This window comes from Coregonus clupeaformis, chromosome 37 (assembly GCF_020615455.1).
Source record: "Coregonus clupeaformis isolate EN_2021a chromosome 37, ASM2061545v1, whole genome shotgun sequence".
Classification (NCBI taxonomy): domain Eukaryota; kingdom Metazoa; phylum Chordata; class Actinopteri; order Salmoniformes; family Salmonidae; genus Coregonus; species Coregonus clupeaformis.
In genome coordinates this window covers 32,055,059-32,072,558 of record NC_059228.1, presented here as the reverse complement: position 1 = coordinate 32,072,558, position 17,500 = coordinate 32,055,059, and the positions used below count along the sequence as shown (strand labels likewise).

The following is a 17,500-nucleotide window of genomic DNA, read 5'->3' as shown; positions in this document are numbered from 1 at the left end:
TGTGTGTGTGTGTGTGTGAGAGAGAGAGAGCAAGGCTCTGAAGGCTCAACCATCTATCTAGCAGATAAAAACAGCGTCATAACTCCCAGCCATTCTTATGGTGGCAGAGGTGCCATATGCCAAGCAAAACACTGCCCTCATCTCCACTCTGCCACAGTGTGTGTGTGTGTGTATCTCTAGTCTGCCACCCCATAGTGTGTGTGTTTGTGTGTATGTGTGTGTGTGTGTGTGTGTGTGTGTGTGTGTGTGTGTGTGTGTGTGTGTGTGTGTATGTGTGTGTGTGTGTGTGTCTGCCACAGTCTACCACAGTGTATTATGATCCTGGAAGAACCGCTCTCAACTGGGCACCAAAAGTTATTTATTGGCCAATATATCACTCTCACTAAAACTGGGAGGAGGAGAGGAGTGTGTAGTGCGTGTGTGTGTGTGTGTAGTGTGTTTGTGTGTGTGTGTAGTGTGTGTGTGTGTCTGTACGTGTGTGTGTGTGTTGAACCTAGGTAATAGGTCTCAGGTGTGTACTCTGGTAGTTTAATGAGCTATGAAAACTAGAGTCTGCTAACCATACCCCCAGTCAGTTACTAAACACCTTCTCTCTCTCTCTCTCTCTCTCTTCCAATTCAATTTACATTTCAATTTAAGGGTTTTATTGGCATGGGAAACATATGTTAACATTGCCAAAGCAAGTGAAATAGATAATAAACAAAAGTGAAATAAACAATAAAAAATGAACAGTAAACATTACACTCACAAACGTTTCAAAGGAATAAAGACATTTCATATTATGGCTACATACAGTGTTGTAACAATGTGCACATAGTACAAAAGGGAAAATAAATAAACATAAATATGGTGTTTGTTCTTCACTGGTTAACCTTTTTTATCAAAATTGGATTTGTTTTGGAATTCTTTGTGGGTCTGTGTAATCTGAGGGAAATATGTGTCTCTAATATGGTCATACATTTGGCAGGAGGTTAGGAAGTGCAGTTCAGTTTCCACCTCATTTTGTGGACAGTGTGCACATAGCCTGTCTTCTGTTGAGAGCCAGGTCTGCCTACGGCGGCCTTTCTCAATAGCAAGGCTATGCTCACTGAGTCTGTACATAGTCAAAGCTTTCCTTAAGTTTGGGTCAGTCACAGTGGTCAGGTATTCTGCCACTGTGTACTCTCTGTTTAGGGCCACATAGCATTCTAGTTTGCTCTGTTTTTTTGTTAATTCTTTCCAATGTGTCAAGTAATTATCTTTTTGTTTTCTCATTATTTGGTTGGGTCTAATTGTGTTGTTGTCCTGTGGCTCTGTGGGGTCTGTTTGTGTTTGTGAACAGAGCCCCAGGACCAGCTGGCTTAGGGGACTCTTCTCCAGGTTCAACTCTCTGTAGGTGATGGCTTTGTTTTGGAAGGTTTGAGAGTCGCTTCCTTTTAAGTAGTTATAAATAGAATTTAACGGCTATTTTCTGGATTTTGATAATTAGCGGGTATCGGCCTAATTCTGCTCTGTATGCATTATTTTGAGTTTTACGTTGTACACAGAGGATATTGTTGCAGAATTCTGCATGCAGAGTCTCAATTTGGTGTTCGTCCCATTTTGGTTGGTGAGCGGACCCCAGACCTCACAACCATAAAGGGCAATGGGTTCTATAACTGATTCAAGTATTTTTTGAAAGATCGTAATATGTATGTCGAATTTTATGATCCTTTTGCTGGATAGAAGGCCCTTCTTGCCTTGTCTCTCCGAACGTTCACAGCATTGTGGAAGTTACCTGTGGTGCTGATGTTTAGGCCGAGGTACGTATAGTTTTTTGTGTGCTCTAGGGCAACGGTGTCTAGATGGAATTTGTATTTGTGGTCCTGGCAACTGGACCTTTTTTGGAACACCATTATTTTTGTCTTACTGAGTTTTACTGTCAGGGCCCAGGTCTGACAGAATCTGTGCAGAAGATCTAGGTGCTGCTGTAGGCCCTCCTTGGTTGGTGACAGAAGCACCAGATCGTCAGTAAACAGTAGACATTTTACTTCAGATTCTTAGGCCGGGTGCTGCAGACTGTTCTAGTGCCCTCGCCAATTCGTTGATATATATGTTGAAGAGGGTGGGGCTTAAACTGCATCCCTGTCTCACCCCACGGCCCTGTGGAAAGAAATGTGTGTGTTTTTTGCCAATTTTAACCGCACACTTGTTGTTTGTGTACATAGATTTTATAATGTTGTATGTTTTTCCCCCAACACCGCTTTCCATCAATGTGTATAGTCAAATGCTAAATTGAGTCAAAAGCTTTTTTTGAAATCAACAAAGACTTTGCCTTTGTTTTGGTTTCTTTCTTTGTAAATTAGGGTGTGCAGGGTGAATACGTAGTCTGTCGTACGGTAATTTGGTAAAAAGCCAATTTGACATTTGCTAATTACATTGTTTTCACTGAGGAAATGTACGAGTCTGCTGTTAATGATAATGCAGAGGATTTTCCAAAGGTTGCTGTTGACGCATATCCCACGGTAGTTATTGGGGTCAAATTTGTCTCCACTTTTGTGGATTGGGGTGATCAGTCCTTGGTTCCAAATATTGGGGAAGATGCCAGAGCTAAGGATGATGTTAAATAGTTTAAGTATAGCCAATTGGAATTTGTGGTCTATATATTTTATCATTTCATTGAGGATACCATCAACACCACAAGCCTTTTTGGGTTAGAGGGTTTGTATGTTGTCCTGTAGTTCATTCAATGTAATTGGAGAATCCAGTGGGTTCTGGTTGTCTTTAATAGTTGAGTCTAAGATTTGTATTTGATCATGTATATTTTTTTGCTGTTTGTTCTTTGTTATAGGGCCAAAAAGATTGGAGAAGTGGTTTACCCATACATCTCAGTTTTGGATAGATAACTCTTCGTGTTGTTGTTTGTTTAGTGTTTTCCAAAGTGGTTAGAGTCTATGGATTCTTCAATTGCATTGAGCTGATTTCTGACATGCTGTTCCTTCTTTTTCCGTAGTGTATTTCTGTATTGTTTTAGTGATTCACCATAGTGAAGGCGTAGGCTCAGGTTTTCTGGGTCTCTATGTTTTTGGTTGGATATGTTCCTCAATTTCTTTCTTAGGTTTTTATATTCTTCATCAAACCATTTGTCATTGTTGGTAATTTTCTTAGGTTTTCAGCTTGACATTTGTAGATTTGATAGGGAAGCTGAGAGGTCAAATATACTGTATAGGTTTTCTACTGCCAAGTTTACACCTTCACTATTACAGTGAAACGTTTTGTCCAGGAAGTTGTCTAAAAGGGATTGAATTTGTTGTTGCCTAATCGTTTTTTGGTAGGTTTCTACACTACCTTCCTTCCATCTATAGCATTTCTTAATATTATTCAGTTCCTTTGGCTTTGATGCCTCATGACTGAGTATTGCTCTGTTCAAGTAGACTGTGATTTTGCTGTACTCTCTCTCTCTCTCTCTCTCTCTCTCTCTCTCTCTCTCTCTCTCTCTCTCTCTCTCTCTCTAGGGTTAAACACCTTCTCTCAATTCAATTTCAATTTAAGGGCTTTATTGGCATGGGAAACATATGTTAACATTGCCAAAGCAAGTGAAGTAGATAGTAAACAAAAGTGATATAAACAATAAATATTAACAGTAAACATCACACTCAGAAGTTTCAAAAGAATAAAGACATTTCAAATGTCATATTATGTATATATACAGTGTTGTAACAATGTGCAAATAGTTAAAGTACAAATGGGAAAATAAATCAACATAAATATGGGTTGTATTTACAATGGTGTTTGTTCTTCACTGGTTCTCTCTCTCTCTCTCTCTAGGACTAAACACCTACTCTAACCCACTACTGTAGCCCAGAGACGGCCATAATGATATCCCTCCTATATCTCCAATGAGGAGCAGTGTGCGCGTGTGTGTGCGCGTGTGTGTGTGTGTGTGTATGTGATAGCAGCTTGGAGCTGGGTGTATCTGTGGAAAGTGTTGTCTGGAGGTAGATGGGAGCTCTGTCTTACGTTAGCCCCAGGAAGACCTCTCTGTCCTAGGAAGCCCCTGAGCCCGGCTGGGCCAACCTTTCCAGATGTACCCATAGGACCTGGGTCACCCTGGAGGAGAGAGGAGTGCAAGTTGAGACAGAATACAATCATGAAATACATAGTCTGTCAATTGCTGTAGGTGAATATTAACCAATATTAACTAATTTTCCTGTCTGTATGTATTCTACTGTATCTGCATTGGTATTAGTAACAACAGACAAATTATCTTGATAAGCAACATGGAATGATTGTAAAGTCTGAATCCATTTGTAAATTGCTCTGGATTAGAGCGTCTGCTAAATGACTCACTACTGTAAGACTCTGGATAAGAGCGTCTGCTAAATGACTCACTACTGTAGTGACTCTGGATAAGAGCGTCTGCTAAATGACTCACTACTGTAGTGACTCTGGATAAGAGCGTCTGCTAAATGACTCACTACTGTAGTGACTCTGGATAAGAGCGTCTGCTAAATGACTCACTACTGTAGTGACTCTGGATAAGAGCGTCTGCTAAATGACTCACTACTGTAGTGGCTCTGGATAAGAGCGTCTGCTAAATGACTCACTACTGTAGTGACTCTGGATAAGAGCGTCTGCTAAATGACTCACTACTGTAGTGACTCTGGATTAGAGTGTCTGCTAAATGACTCACTACTGTAGTGACTCTGGATAAGAGCGTCTGCTAAATGACTCACTACTGTAGTGACTCTGGATAAGAGCGTCTGCTAAATGACTCACTACTGTAGTGGCTCTGGATAAGAGCGTCTGCTAAGTGACTCAAATGGAAATTCAATTAGAGTACAGAATATTAGACCAGTGACGGTTAATTGGAGTGGCACCACTTTTCTACCTATCTCCCTCACTCCACCAAACCACCCCAGTCTCTCTCTGTTATATTCCTGGGCCAAGATAATCAAGTTAAGAGGACGCCGCATTACTGTTCCTTTCTTTATTTGCTCTCAGCTTAAATCATAGAGGTTAGGTTTACTGTACTGAGTGCTGCAGCAGTCATGCAATCTTCGTCTCTCTGTCTCTCTCTCTCTCTCTCTCTCTCTCTCTCTCTCTCTCTCTCTCTCTCTCTCTCTCTCTCTCTCTCTCTCTCTCTCTCAAAGATGAGATCCTAAGAGTCTGTTCCACCTACTCCACATTCACACTTTGAATGTCAATCTAATAATCATCGTCTTCAAGTGGATTTTAGAAGCCAACTTACTGTTGCTATTTTCAAGAGATTTATTCTCAGGATTTAGTCAATTGGGGTCATTTGTTAGATACCTGTAAGTGCTATTAGGTTGTCCATGACAACGGTAAGTGTTGTTGATGGTCCTATTCTGGCATTTCAATAGACAGACAAAGCCCAGTTTGTGTGTTTTTAACCATTTCCCCCCCATTTAATACGAAAGGGTATGTTCTTGCCCTGGTCTTGTGCTTTGGCCGGGTGAGAACACTGTTTACCTTTCCTCCTTCTTTCCCAGCAGCTCCGGGTAAGCCTTGCTCTCCAGGGGGCCCAGGGGAGCCAGGGTGTCCTCTCTCTCCGATGCCGCCGGTCTCTCCTGTTGGTCCCTGTCAGACAGACAAAACACCAGCGGTTGGTCAAACCCGCAGGGTTTGTTGAAAGACGGGACAAATCTCACGTATGTAAAAGAATCATAAAATGCAACTAACTGGATTTCTGTCAGACGCCGTAAAAGGCATAGCCTCAGTTGGTAGAGCATGGTGCTTGACTAAATGACTAAAATGTAAAATGTAATTTCATTTTTACAATCATTGTCCAACAAGTGTTTAAAGGCCTTGATTATTTAATTCTAACATTAGATTATTCAAATATGTAATACATTTACATTTTACATTTTAGTCATTTAGCAGACGTTCTTATCCATTTTTCATACTTTAATACAAAATCTCCAAACTTATTTATGTTTTGTTTTATAGCACTATTATTAAATGCTCCAGGGCTAATTTTGTTAGCATTTTGGCATGTTTTTCTAGATTTAGAACATAAAACAACATTCATAAAGCAAACATGATCACTTAGGTTTAGAACATTCAAATATATCAATAGTTTAAGCATATGTTGCAGAACAATGATTCAAATATATTTTCTGAATATTGACAAGTAATCGACAAGACACTGACAGAGTTGACAAAAAGATACTCAAAACAGACATATTTTTGCCTCTAAAAAATAAAAGGTAAATACAAGCATTTGTAAAATATGGAAAATAATTCATTTGAAAATCCCCAATAAAAACATAACCATTCTATTAGAACTTTCAGCACCCTGATGGAGTTGACGTTAGACAAAAAATCTGACGTAGTTGATGAACATTTCATTTTTCTTCTTCATTCAAGTGTTATACACAGTAGCAATTGAGTTTTTCCTCAGTTGTTTTATGACTCTAAAAACAAATTAAATTGTACATATTCATATTCTATTTTAATCTATCAGGCAGACGGAGTTGACAGTTTACGGTTGTAACCATGGTGATTCCAATATTGTTTACTTAAATCTATCAAAAGTAGAGAACTTTCCAGATCATGAGTGGTCTTGTTGCACCACATGTAATGAGTGCATGAATAAGGGGTCCTTATGGTATAGCTGACCCTGCTCATTCCTGATTAATTTTAGACAAATCTGACGGAGTTGACCAAATCTCCGAACACATCTTTTAGGAATCACAGTTTTAAGATAGATATTATTTAAAGTCACAGAGTGCTATTGCAAGAAACTATATAAGATAATATTTTTTTTTTTTTTATTTTTTTTTCACCTTTATTTAACCAGGTAAACCAGTTGAGAACAAGTTCTCATTTACAACTGCGACCTGGCCAAGATAAAGCAAAGCAGTGCGATAAAAACAACAACACAGAGTTACATATGGGGTAAAACAAAACAAAGTCAAAAAATACAACAGAAATACATATATATACAGTGTGTGCAAATTTAGCAAGTTATGGAGGTAAGGCAATAAAATAGGCTATAGTGCAAAATAATTACAATTAGTATTAACACTGGAATGATAGATGTGCAAGAGATGATGTGCAAATAGAGATACTGGGGTACAAATGAGCAAAATAAATAACAATATAGGGATGAGGTAGTTGGGCGGGCTAATTTCAGATGGGCTGTGTACAGGTACAGTGATCGGTAAGGTGCTCTGACAACTGATGCTTAAAGTTAGTGAGGGAGATAAGTGTCTCCAGCTTCAGAGATTTTTGCAATTTGTTCCAGTCATTGGCAGCAGAGAACTGGAAGGAATTGCGGCCAAAGGAGGTGTTGGCTTTGGGGATGACCAGTGAGATATACCCGCTGGAGCGCAGACTACGGGTGGGTGTTGCTATGGTGACCAATGAGCTAAGATAAGGCGGGGATTTGCCTAGCAGTGATTTATAAAGCAGTGAATATTTCAGGTAATATTAATTATTGCCAGTTTTAAGAATTGTAAGCACTTTTTTTGGAGAGTTTGAAATTGGAATCCTTTGTTCCCGGACAAGGGCATTTCCAGACATTGAGCCGACATGGAAATTAATAATGTTGAAAGTATTAAAAAAATTCCAAACACAGATATTTTCCCTTATAAAATTCCCCTAAATGTAATTTTTAAGCTCAAATAATGCAACAAATTATTATTTTTACTATAAAAATAAAATGTCCCTGCTTAACAAGGATTGTCCTGACTTTCAAGAATCCCTCACTACAAACTGTATCACAGTAAAGCATATCATATGTCCCGTGTGGCTCAGTTGGTAGAGCTTGCATTACCAGGGTTGTAGGTTCAATTCCCACGGGGGACCAGTACAAAAAAATATTTGTATAATATAATACACCCACTACTGTAAGTTGCTCTGGATAAGGGCGTCTGCTAAATGACTAAAATAATTTAGCAGACACTTTTATTCAAAGTGACTTATAGTCATGTGTGCATACATTTTGTACGTGTGGGTGGTCCCAGGAAACAAACCCACTATCTTGGCATTGCAAGCACCATGCTCTACCAACTGAGCTCCAGAAGACCCCTGTTTCATGTTTATGCTTATTAGCGGCCATGTTTGAACCTTACCTGAGGTCCTACAACACCTCCAGGCCCAGGGGGGCCAGTCTTTCCCTGGAAACCTGTCTCTCCTCTCTGTCCAGGGTGACCAGGAAGTCCGTCCTTACCAGGGGGCCCCTGTGGGAGATGAGGTGGACAGGTTAAGTTAATAGGGACCACATGGCTGAAATAGAATGATAACCATATACTATGTACCTGTACCATCAACAATTGTAAAGGAGAGGGGAGGGTACTTACGTTAGGGCCCTTAGGTCCTGGGAAGGGTACTTACTTTAGGGCCCTTAGGTCCTGGGAAGGGTACTTACTTTAGGGCCCTTAGGTCCTGGGAAGGGTACTTATGTTAGGGCCCTTAGGTCCTGGGAAGGGTACTTACTTTAGGGCCCTTAGGTCCTGGGAAGGGTACTTACGTTAGGGCCCTTAGGTCCTGGGAAGGGTACTTATGTTAGGGCCCTTTGGTCCTGGGAAGGGTACTTATGTTAGGGCCCTTACGTCCTGGGAAGGGTACTTACTTTAGGACCCTTAGGTCCTGGGAAGGGTACTTACGTTAGGGCCCTTTGGTCCTGGGAAGCCGACTGGCCCCTGGGGTCCTTGGGGTCCCTGAGATAGAAGAAGAAGATGAACTTCAGAAAATCATAACCCTCATCACGTGCCTCCATCTCATGAGGAAATTGTTGAAAGACAATGCCCTTTTTATTATAAGGATTGACAGGAGAAAAAAAAAATCAATAGAACAGCAGACTAGAACTCACTCTCTCTCCTGGTCCACCCGGAGGCCCGTCATTACCTGATGTTCCCTGTGGAGGCAGCAGACAGAGACAGTCAGATACAGAGACAGTGTGTGAAGGTTAGTCATGAACACACCACAGACAGACACAGTCAAAGGTCAGAGGTCAGAGGTCAGAGGCATTGGTACTGTATTGTATTATGTAGAGTGACAACAGGTGATATGGAAATACATTTTGTGTGTAAACTAAAAGAGATAATAATCATAATAATAACAATAATCATAATACATTACATTTGTATATAACTTTTCATTCCAGAGTTATCTCAAAGCTCTACTTACAAACAATAATATAATAAAAACAAGATACATTTAGAATCATAGCAGGTAAAATAGATGGTAAAATACAACCCAAATTGGGACTAGGACTATGAGAATGATAGTCTGTAGAAGTGGGTTTTAAAGCCAGCTTTAAAAGTTGATGATTAAAATATGATACTTGAATTAGAGACAGATGTAACTTACCTTAGCACCTGGCTTTCCGGTTGGTCCTCTGGCACCTCTTCCACCACGGGGACCCTAGATACAGAACACAGAGAAGACCATCATCTAGCAACTCAGAGAAAGTGTGAGTTAGAGAAAATATACTGTGAATTGACTGATAGATGAGTTTTCAGGTAACTACCGTTGGGCCACGTTGTCCCCTGGGTCCGGATTTACCAGCGATACCCTGCAAAACACACACAACCACACAAGCATCTTTATTCATGAGACTGGGGGTTCAAAGCACAAACATTCTAACGTTATACTGTCACAGAAAGCAAACAGTTAGACGGCGTAATTATATAGTTAAATCTTGACAGAAAACCTTTGCAAACAGTAATTATAGATTAATGTATTCACACAGAAGAAGTTTAGGCCTCCAAGAAAGTCTTAACTCTGAAGTAATTCAACCGTTCTACAGCTCAGATGAAGACAGACTCCTCCGCTACTCTGTGGGCTTAGAGTCTGAGTGAGCTAGAACTATCCGGAATATCTTTTAGAGAAATAAATAATAAAATTAGAGCGAGCGGTAAGTAGATACCGACATTACTCAGAGACCTGCCTGTCAGCTCTGGCATATTGGCTCCTGAGGTGTCCCAAATTACACCCTATTCCCTATATAGTGCTCTAATATACTGTAGCACACTCAAAAGTAGAGCACTACATAGGGAATAGGGTGCCATTTGGTACGCAAGCTAGGTGTCTACTCCTCACTCTTCACTGTCTGTTTGAGAGGGAAGGAGCTTGTTTCAGCAATGCCTCCAAAGCCTCCCTCTCTTCTCCTCTCTTCTCCTCTCTTCCACCCCCCTTCCCCACCTCACCTCACCTCACCCTCCACCCCTCCACTTCCCCAACTCACCCTCCACTTCCCTACCTTACCCTCCACTTCCCCACCTCACCCTCCACTTCCCCACCTCACCCTCCACTTCCCTACCTCACCCTCCACTTCCTCACCTCACCCTCCACTTCCCTACCTCACCCTCCACCCCTCCACTTCCCTACCTCACCCTCCACCCCTCCACTTCCCCACCTCACCCTCCACTTCCCCACCTCACCCTCCACTTCCCCAACTCACCCTCCACTTCCCCACCTCACCCTCCACTTCCCTACCTCACCCTCCACCCCTCCACTTCCCCTACCTCACCCTCCACCCTCCACTTCCCCCACCTCACCCTCCACTTCCCCACCTCACCCTCCACTTCCCCAACTCACCCTCCACTTCCCCACCTCACCCTCCACTTACCCAACTCACCCTCCACTTCCCTACCTCACCCTCCACTTCCCCACCTCAACCTCCACTTCCCTACCTCACCCTCCACTTCCCCACCTCACCCTCCACTTCCCCACCTCACCCTCCACTAACCCACCTCACCCTCCACTTCCCCACCTCACCCTCCACTTCCCCCACCTCACCCTCCACTTCCCCACCTCACCCTCCACTTCCCTACCTCACCCTCTACTTCCCCACCTCACCCTCCACTTCCCCACCTCAACCTCCACTTCCCTACCTCACCCTCCACTTCCCCACCTCACCCTCCACTTCCCCACCTCACCCTCCACTTCCCCACCTCACCCTCCACTTCCCCACCTCACCCTCCACTTCCCCAACTCACCCTCCACTTCCCTACCTCACCCTCCACTTCCCCACCTCAACCTCCACTTCCCTACCTCACCCTCCACTTCCCCACCTCACCCTCCACTAACCCACCTCACCCTCCACTTCCCCACCTCACCCTCCACTTCCCCACCTCACCCTCCACTTCCCCACCTCACCCTCCACTTCCCCACCACACCCTCCACCCCTCCACTTCCTCCATTTTGACATTAGTTCATGACTCTACTGTCCTATTTTACTTTGACAGTAGTTCTTCTAGACTCTACTTGGAGGTTAAGGACTATAGCTCCACAAGAGTTCTTCAGACAGATTCAGAGGGTGAAGAGAGATATAGTAATTCTCCAGATTCAGACTGGTGTCATCGAGGGTGAATAGTGATACTCCAGAGCACCATAGAAGTCTTTGAAAATAAGTTAATAAGTCAAGTAGTAATCTAAAGTGCCTCACCCGTCCCCCTTTCTCTCCGTTGGAGCCGGGGAACCCAGGGAAGCCATTGGAGCCCTGTGAACGGACAGAGAGATTGTTAGTTGAGTGGAAGAGCTGATAAGAAGAGGTGCTATGCGTCTCATGTAGCCTCCGTCCTTTCCATCCAGGTCCCATAGAGAATATTTGATTTGATTTATTAGGATCCCCATTAGACTTTTGACACATTTAAAAACATTAACGTGCATGTGTGTGTGTCTGCATTTATCAGCTACACATACACGTCAGTACATACACACAACAAGTAGGCCACATGGGGGAGAGGCGTTGTGCCGTGAGGTGTTGCTTTATTTGTTTTTTTAAACCAGGTTTGCCGTTCACTAACACTATATGAGTTTGTTCATGGCTCTGTACAATACTGTAAGTTTCCTTTAATTTGTTCTGGACCTGGGGACTGTGAAAAGACCCCTGGTGGCATGTCTGGTGGGGCAAGTGTGTGTGTGTCAGTGCTGTGTGTAAGTTGACTATGCAAACAAGTTGGAATTCTTATAAAAACAAGAAATGAATCAGTCAGTCTTTCCTCAACTCTTAGACTGGCATACATACAGTGGCTTGCGAAAGTATTCACCCCCCTTGGCATTTTCATATTTTGTTGCCTTACAACCTGGAATTAAAATGGATTTTTTGGGGGGTTTGTATCATTTGATTTACACAACATGCCTACCACTTTGAAGATGCAAAATCATTTTTATTGTGAAACAAACAAGAAATAAGACAAAAAATACAGAAAACTTGAGCGTGCATAACTATTCACCCCCCCAAAGTCAATACTTTGTAGAGCCACCTTTTGCAGCAATTACAGCTGCAAGTCTCTTGGGGTATGTCTCTATAAAATTGGCACATCTAGCCACTGGGATTTTTGCACATTCTTCAAGGCAAACCAGCTCCAGCTCCTTCAAGTTGTATGGGTTCCGCTGGTGTACAGCAATCTTTAAGTCATACCACAGATTCTCAATTGGATTGAGGTCTGTGCTTTAACTAGGCCATTCCAAGACATTTAAATGTTTCCCCTTAAACCACTCAAGTGTTGCTTTAGCAGTATGCTTAGGGTCATTGTCCTGCTGGAAGGTGAACCTCCGTCCCAGTCTCAAATCTCTGGAAGAATGTCCCTGTATTTAGCGCCATCCATCATTCCTTCAATTCTGACTAGTTTCCCAGTCCCTGCCGATGAAAAACATCCCCACAGCATGATGCTGCCACCACCATGCTTCACCGTGGGGATGGTGTTCTCGGGGTGATGAGAGGTGTTGGGTTTGCGCCAGACATAGCGTTTTCATTGATGACCAAAAAGCTCAATTTTAGTCTCTTCTGACCAGAGTACCTTCTTCCATATGTTTGGGGAGTCTCCCACATGCCTTTTGGTGAACACCAAACGTGTTTGCTTATTTTTTTCTTGTGACTGCATCACTTCTTGGCTTTTTTCTGGCCACTCTTCCGCAAAGCCCAGCTCTGTGGAGTGTACAGCTTAAAGTGGTCCAATGGACAGATACTCCAATCTCCGCTGTGGAGCTTTGCAGCACCTTCAGGGTTATCTTTGGTCTCTTTGTTGCCTCTCTGATTAATGCCCTCCTTGCCTGGTCCGTGAGTTTTGGTGGGCGGCCCTCTCTTGGCAGGTTTGTAGGGGTGACATATTCTTTCCATTTATTAATAATGGATTTAATGGTGCTCCGTGGGGTGTTCAAAATTTCTGATATTTTTTTATAACCCAACCCTGATCTGTAGTTCTCCACAACTTTGTCCCTGACCTGTTTGGAGAGCTCCTCGGTCTTCATGGTGCCGCTTACTTGGTGGTGCCCCTTGCTTAGTGGTGTTGCAGACTCTGGGGCCTTTCAGAACAGGTGTATATATACTGAGATCATGTGACAGATCATGTGACACTTAGATTGCACACAGGTGGACTTTATTTAACTAATTATGTGACTTTTGAAGGTAATTGGTTGCACCAGATCTTATTTAGGGGCTTCATAGCAAAGAGGGTCAATACATATGCACGCACCACTTTTCCGTTATTTATTTTTTATAATTTTTTGAAACAAGTTAATTTTTTTCATTTCACTTCACCAATTTGGACTATTTTGTGTATGTCCATTACATGAAATCCAAATAAAAATCCATTTAAATTACAGGTTGTAATGCAACAAAATAGGAAAAACGCCATGGGGGATGAATCATTTTGCAAGGCACTGTAGTATTAATATTAGCCCTCTGATTACAATGAAGAGCAAGACGTGCCGCTCTGTTCTGGGCCAGCTGCAGCTTAACTAGGTCTTTCCTTGCAGCACTCGACCACATGACTGGACAATAATCAAGATAAGACATAACTAGAACATGCAGGACTTGCTTTTTGGAGTGTGGAGTAAAAATAATTTAAAAAAACTATTTATTGCGGACAGACCTCTCCCCATCTTTACAACCATTGAATCTATATGTTTTGACCATGACAGTTTACAATCTAAGGTAACACCAAGTAATGTAGTCTCCTCAACTTGTTCAACAGCCACACCATTCATTACCAGATTCAGCTGAGGTCTAGAGCTTAGGGAATATTTTGTACCAAATACAATGCTCTTAGTTTTAGAGATGTTCAGTTTATTACTGGCCACCCATTCCAAAACAGACTGCAACTCTTTGTTAAGTGTTTTAGTGACTTCATTAGCTGTGGTTGCTGATGCGTATATGGTTGACTCATCAGCATACATGGACACACATGTAATTGGTAAACCTAGAAAAGAGCAGAGGGCCAAGAGAGCTGCCCTGTGGTACACCACAATTTACATGTTTGACATTAGAGAAGCTTCCATTAAATAAATTAGATAGATAGCTCTGAATCCACAATATGGCAGAGGTTGAAAAGCCATAACAAATATGTTTTCTTAACAACAGGTTATGGTCAATAATATCAAAGGCTGCACTGAAGTCTAACAATACAGCTCCCATAATCTTCTTATTATCAATTTATTTCAGCCAATCATCAATCATTTGTGTCAGTGCAGTACAATTGAGTGCCTTTCTCTATAAGCATGCTGAAAGTCTGTTGTTAATTTGTTCACAGAGAAATAGCATTGAATTTGGTCAAACACAATTTTTTCCAACAGTTTGCTAAGAGCTGACAGCAAGCTGATGGTCTGATGTTAAAACCAGCAAAGGCCGCTTTCCCACTCTTGGGTAGCGGAATGACTTTTGCTTCCCTCGAGGCCTGAGGACAAACACTTTCCTCTAGGCTCAGATTAAAGATATGACAGATAGGAGTGGCTATAGAGGCAGCTACCATCCTCCGTAGCTTTCATTTTAAAAAAAATGTTAGTAATTTTTAGCAGACGCTCTTATCCAGAGGGACTTACAGTTAGTGAGCGCATACATAATTTTTTTATTTTTTTCATACTGGCCCCCCATGGGAATCGAACCCACAACCCTGGCGTTGCAAACGCCATCCTCTACCAACTGAGCTACATCCCTGCCGGCCATTCCCTCCCCTACCCTGGACGATGCTGGGCCAATTGTGCGCCGCCCCATGGGTCTCCCGGTCGCGGCCGGCTACAACAGAGCTACAACAGAGCCTGGATACGAACCAGGATCTCTAGTGGCACAGCTAGCACTGCGGTGCAGTGCCTTAGACCACTGCGCCACTCGGGAGAGGGTCATTGCCATCTAAGTTGTCAATGCCAGGAGGTTTGTCATTATTGATGGACAACATAAAGGGACACATGGGAATCATGGTAAAAGGCTTTGCTCTTCAAGCCTCCTGTCAGGCTCAAAACATGAGACGCTAGCTTGTTAGCACACAGGAAAAAACAACATAAGGGGTTGTCACTAGTTACCACAGCCACAAAGTCGAAATTGGCTATCGAAAATTTTGTTTTGATGAAAACAAAAATGCACTTTTTGGTCTTAATTTAAGGTTAGCAGTGTGGTTAAGGTTAGGTTTAAAATCAGATTTTTAAGAAGATACATTTTAGAAATAGGAAGGGTTTAGCCATTATTACGACTTGGTGGCTGTGGTAACTAGTGACAACCCAACACAAAATAGATATACTGGGTGGGTAAAGCAAATAGACAATAGAGGGGAAAACTCCATCTCCTGTTGGATACACATCAGACATTGCGCTGTTGTGCTATCACAGGCTACTACCACAGTCAAATAAATGACGAAGTTAAAGGCTCAATGTGGCATTGGACAATCACCATGTTGGATAAAGAAGGAATCCAGAGGAGCTTACCATTGTAGCCTCCCTTCAAGCAGCATTGGAAATACAGACAAAGTAGAGAAACAAAGTTATAGTTTATGTGCTTCATAGCACACATAGCAAAGTGTCTACTTGAAATGGCGGAAGTGTTATTGCATGTGCATGCTCTCTCATACAGTATGTGTATGTCCATCTGTGACTGTGCTATCTGGTGTAGAATAAACCCATTCCATTAGACAGCACCGAAAAACAGTGGAAGGTGGAGAGAGACAGTGAGAAGGATCTCTGTGGCTTAATTGTTTTATTTACTGGTAAGGAGAGGGAGAGGAGAGGAGGGAGAGGAGGAGGAGGAGGAGGAGGAGGAGGAGGAGAGGAGGAGGATAGGAGTAGAGGAGAGGAGGAGGAGGAGGAGGAGGAGTAGAGGAGAGGATGAGGAGAGGAGTAGAGGAGAGGAGGAGGAGAGGAGGAGAGGAGAGGAGGAGGAGAAGAGGAGGAGAGGAGGAGGAGGAGAAGGAGAGGAGGAGAAGGAGGAGGAGGAGGAGAGGAGGAGAAGGAGGAGAGGAGATAGGATTAGGCTGACTTACACCACAGTTAAGACAGGCAGGGCGATAGCAAATAGTTTGGTGAATTCACCCTGGGGGAAAGCTGTTAACAGAGACTGCCAGAGCGAGGCTGCTAAGAAACTGAACTCTCAGTCACCAGTTTACAGAGGGAGGAGAAGGGAGAAGGAGAGTGAGGAGAAGGGAGAGGGAGGAGAAGGGGAGAGGGAGGAGAAGGGAGAGGGAGAGGGAGGAGAAGGGAGAGGGAGGAGAAGGGAGAAGGAGGAGAAGGGAGAGGGAGGAGAAGGGAGAGGGAAGAAAAGGGAGAGGGAAGAGAAGGGAGAGGGAGAGGGAGGAGAAGGGAGAGGGAGGAGAAGGGAGAAGGAGGAGAAGGGAGAGGGAGAGGGAGGAGAAGGGAGAGGGAGAGGGAGGAGAAGGGAGAGGGAGGAGAGGGGAGAGGGAGGAGAAGGGAGAGGGAGAGGGAGGAGAAGGGAGAGGGAGGAGAAGGGAGAAGGAGGAGAAGGGAGAGGGAGGAGAAGGGAGAGGGAAGAAAAGGGAGAGGGAAGAGAAGGGAGAGGGAGAGGGAGGAGAAGGGAGAGGGAGAGGGAGGAGAAGGGAGAGGGAGAGGGAGGAGAAGGGAGAGGGAGGAGAAGGGAGAGGGAGGAGAAGGGAGAGGGAGAGGGAGGAGAAGGGAGAGGGAGGAGAAGGGAGAGGGAGGAGAAGGGAGAGGGAGAGGGAGGAGAAGGGAGAGGGAGAGGGAGGAGAAGGGAGAGGGAGGAGAAGGGAGAGGGAGGAGAAGGGAGAGGGAGAGGGAGGAGAAGGGAGAGGGAGGAGAAGGGAGAGGGAGGAGAAGGGAGAGGGAGGAGAAGGGAGAGGGAGAGGGAGGAGAAGGGAGAGGGAGGAGAAGGGAGAGGGAGGAGAAGGGAGAGGGAGAGAGGGGAGAAGGGAGAGGGAGGAGAAGGGAGAGGAAGGAGCAGGGAGAGGGAGAGGGAGGAGAAGGGAGAGGGAGGAGAAGGGAGAGGGAGGAGAAGGGAGAGGGAGAGGTGCAGAATGTTAAATGCAACTCTCAACTGCTGCCCTCCCCTTTCTCATTACACAACATCACCGTAATATCACCGTAACATCACCGTAACATCACCGTAACATCACCATAATATCACCGTAACATCACTGTAGCATCACTGTAATATCAGTGTACCAGGACCAGCGCAGTCAAAAGCGTGATTTTCCTGTGTTATATATATATTTCAGTAACATAGAGATATAGATGGTAGAGTCAGTAACATAGAGATATAGATGGTAGAGTCAGTAACATAGAGAGATAGATGGTAGAGTCAGTAACATAGAGATATAGATGGTAGAGT

General features: G+C 43.5%; 1 protein-coding gene across 1 annotated transcript in view; it reads right to left on the bottom strand.

The window, feature by feature from the left end:
• Window positions 1–17,500, bottom strand: part of LOC121580574 (collagen alpha-1(XI) chain-like) — a 197,293-nt gene that overhangs the window by 60,290 nt on the left and 119,503 nt on the right. Inside the window, exons 31-38 of the mRNA XM_041895525.2 lie at window positions 11,378–11,431; window positions 9,458–9,502; window positions 9,298–9,351; window positions 8,798–8,842; window positions 8,592–8,645; window positions 8,058–8,165; window positions 5,452–5,559; window positions 3,979–4,068 (exon numbers count right to left, since the gene is read on the bottom strand). Coding sequence (XP_041751459.2) covers window positions 3,979–4,068; window positions 5,452–5,559; window positions 8,058–8,165; window positions 8,592–8,645; window positions 8,798–8,842; window positions 9,298–9,351; window positions 9,458–9,502; window positions 11,378–11,431 — 558 coding nt within the window. The remainder of the gene's footprint in view (window positions 1–3,978; window positions 4,069–5,451; window positions 5,560–8,057; window positions 8,166–8,591; window positions 8,646–8,797; window positions 8,843–9,297; window positions 9,352–9,457; window positions 9,503–11,377; window positions 11,432–17,500) is intronic.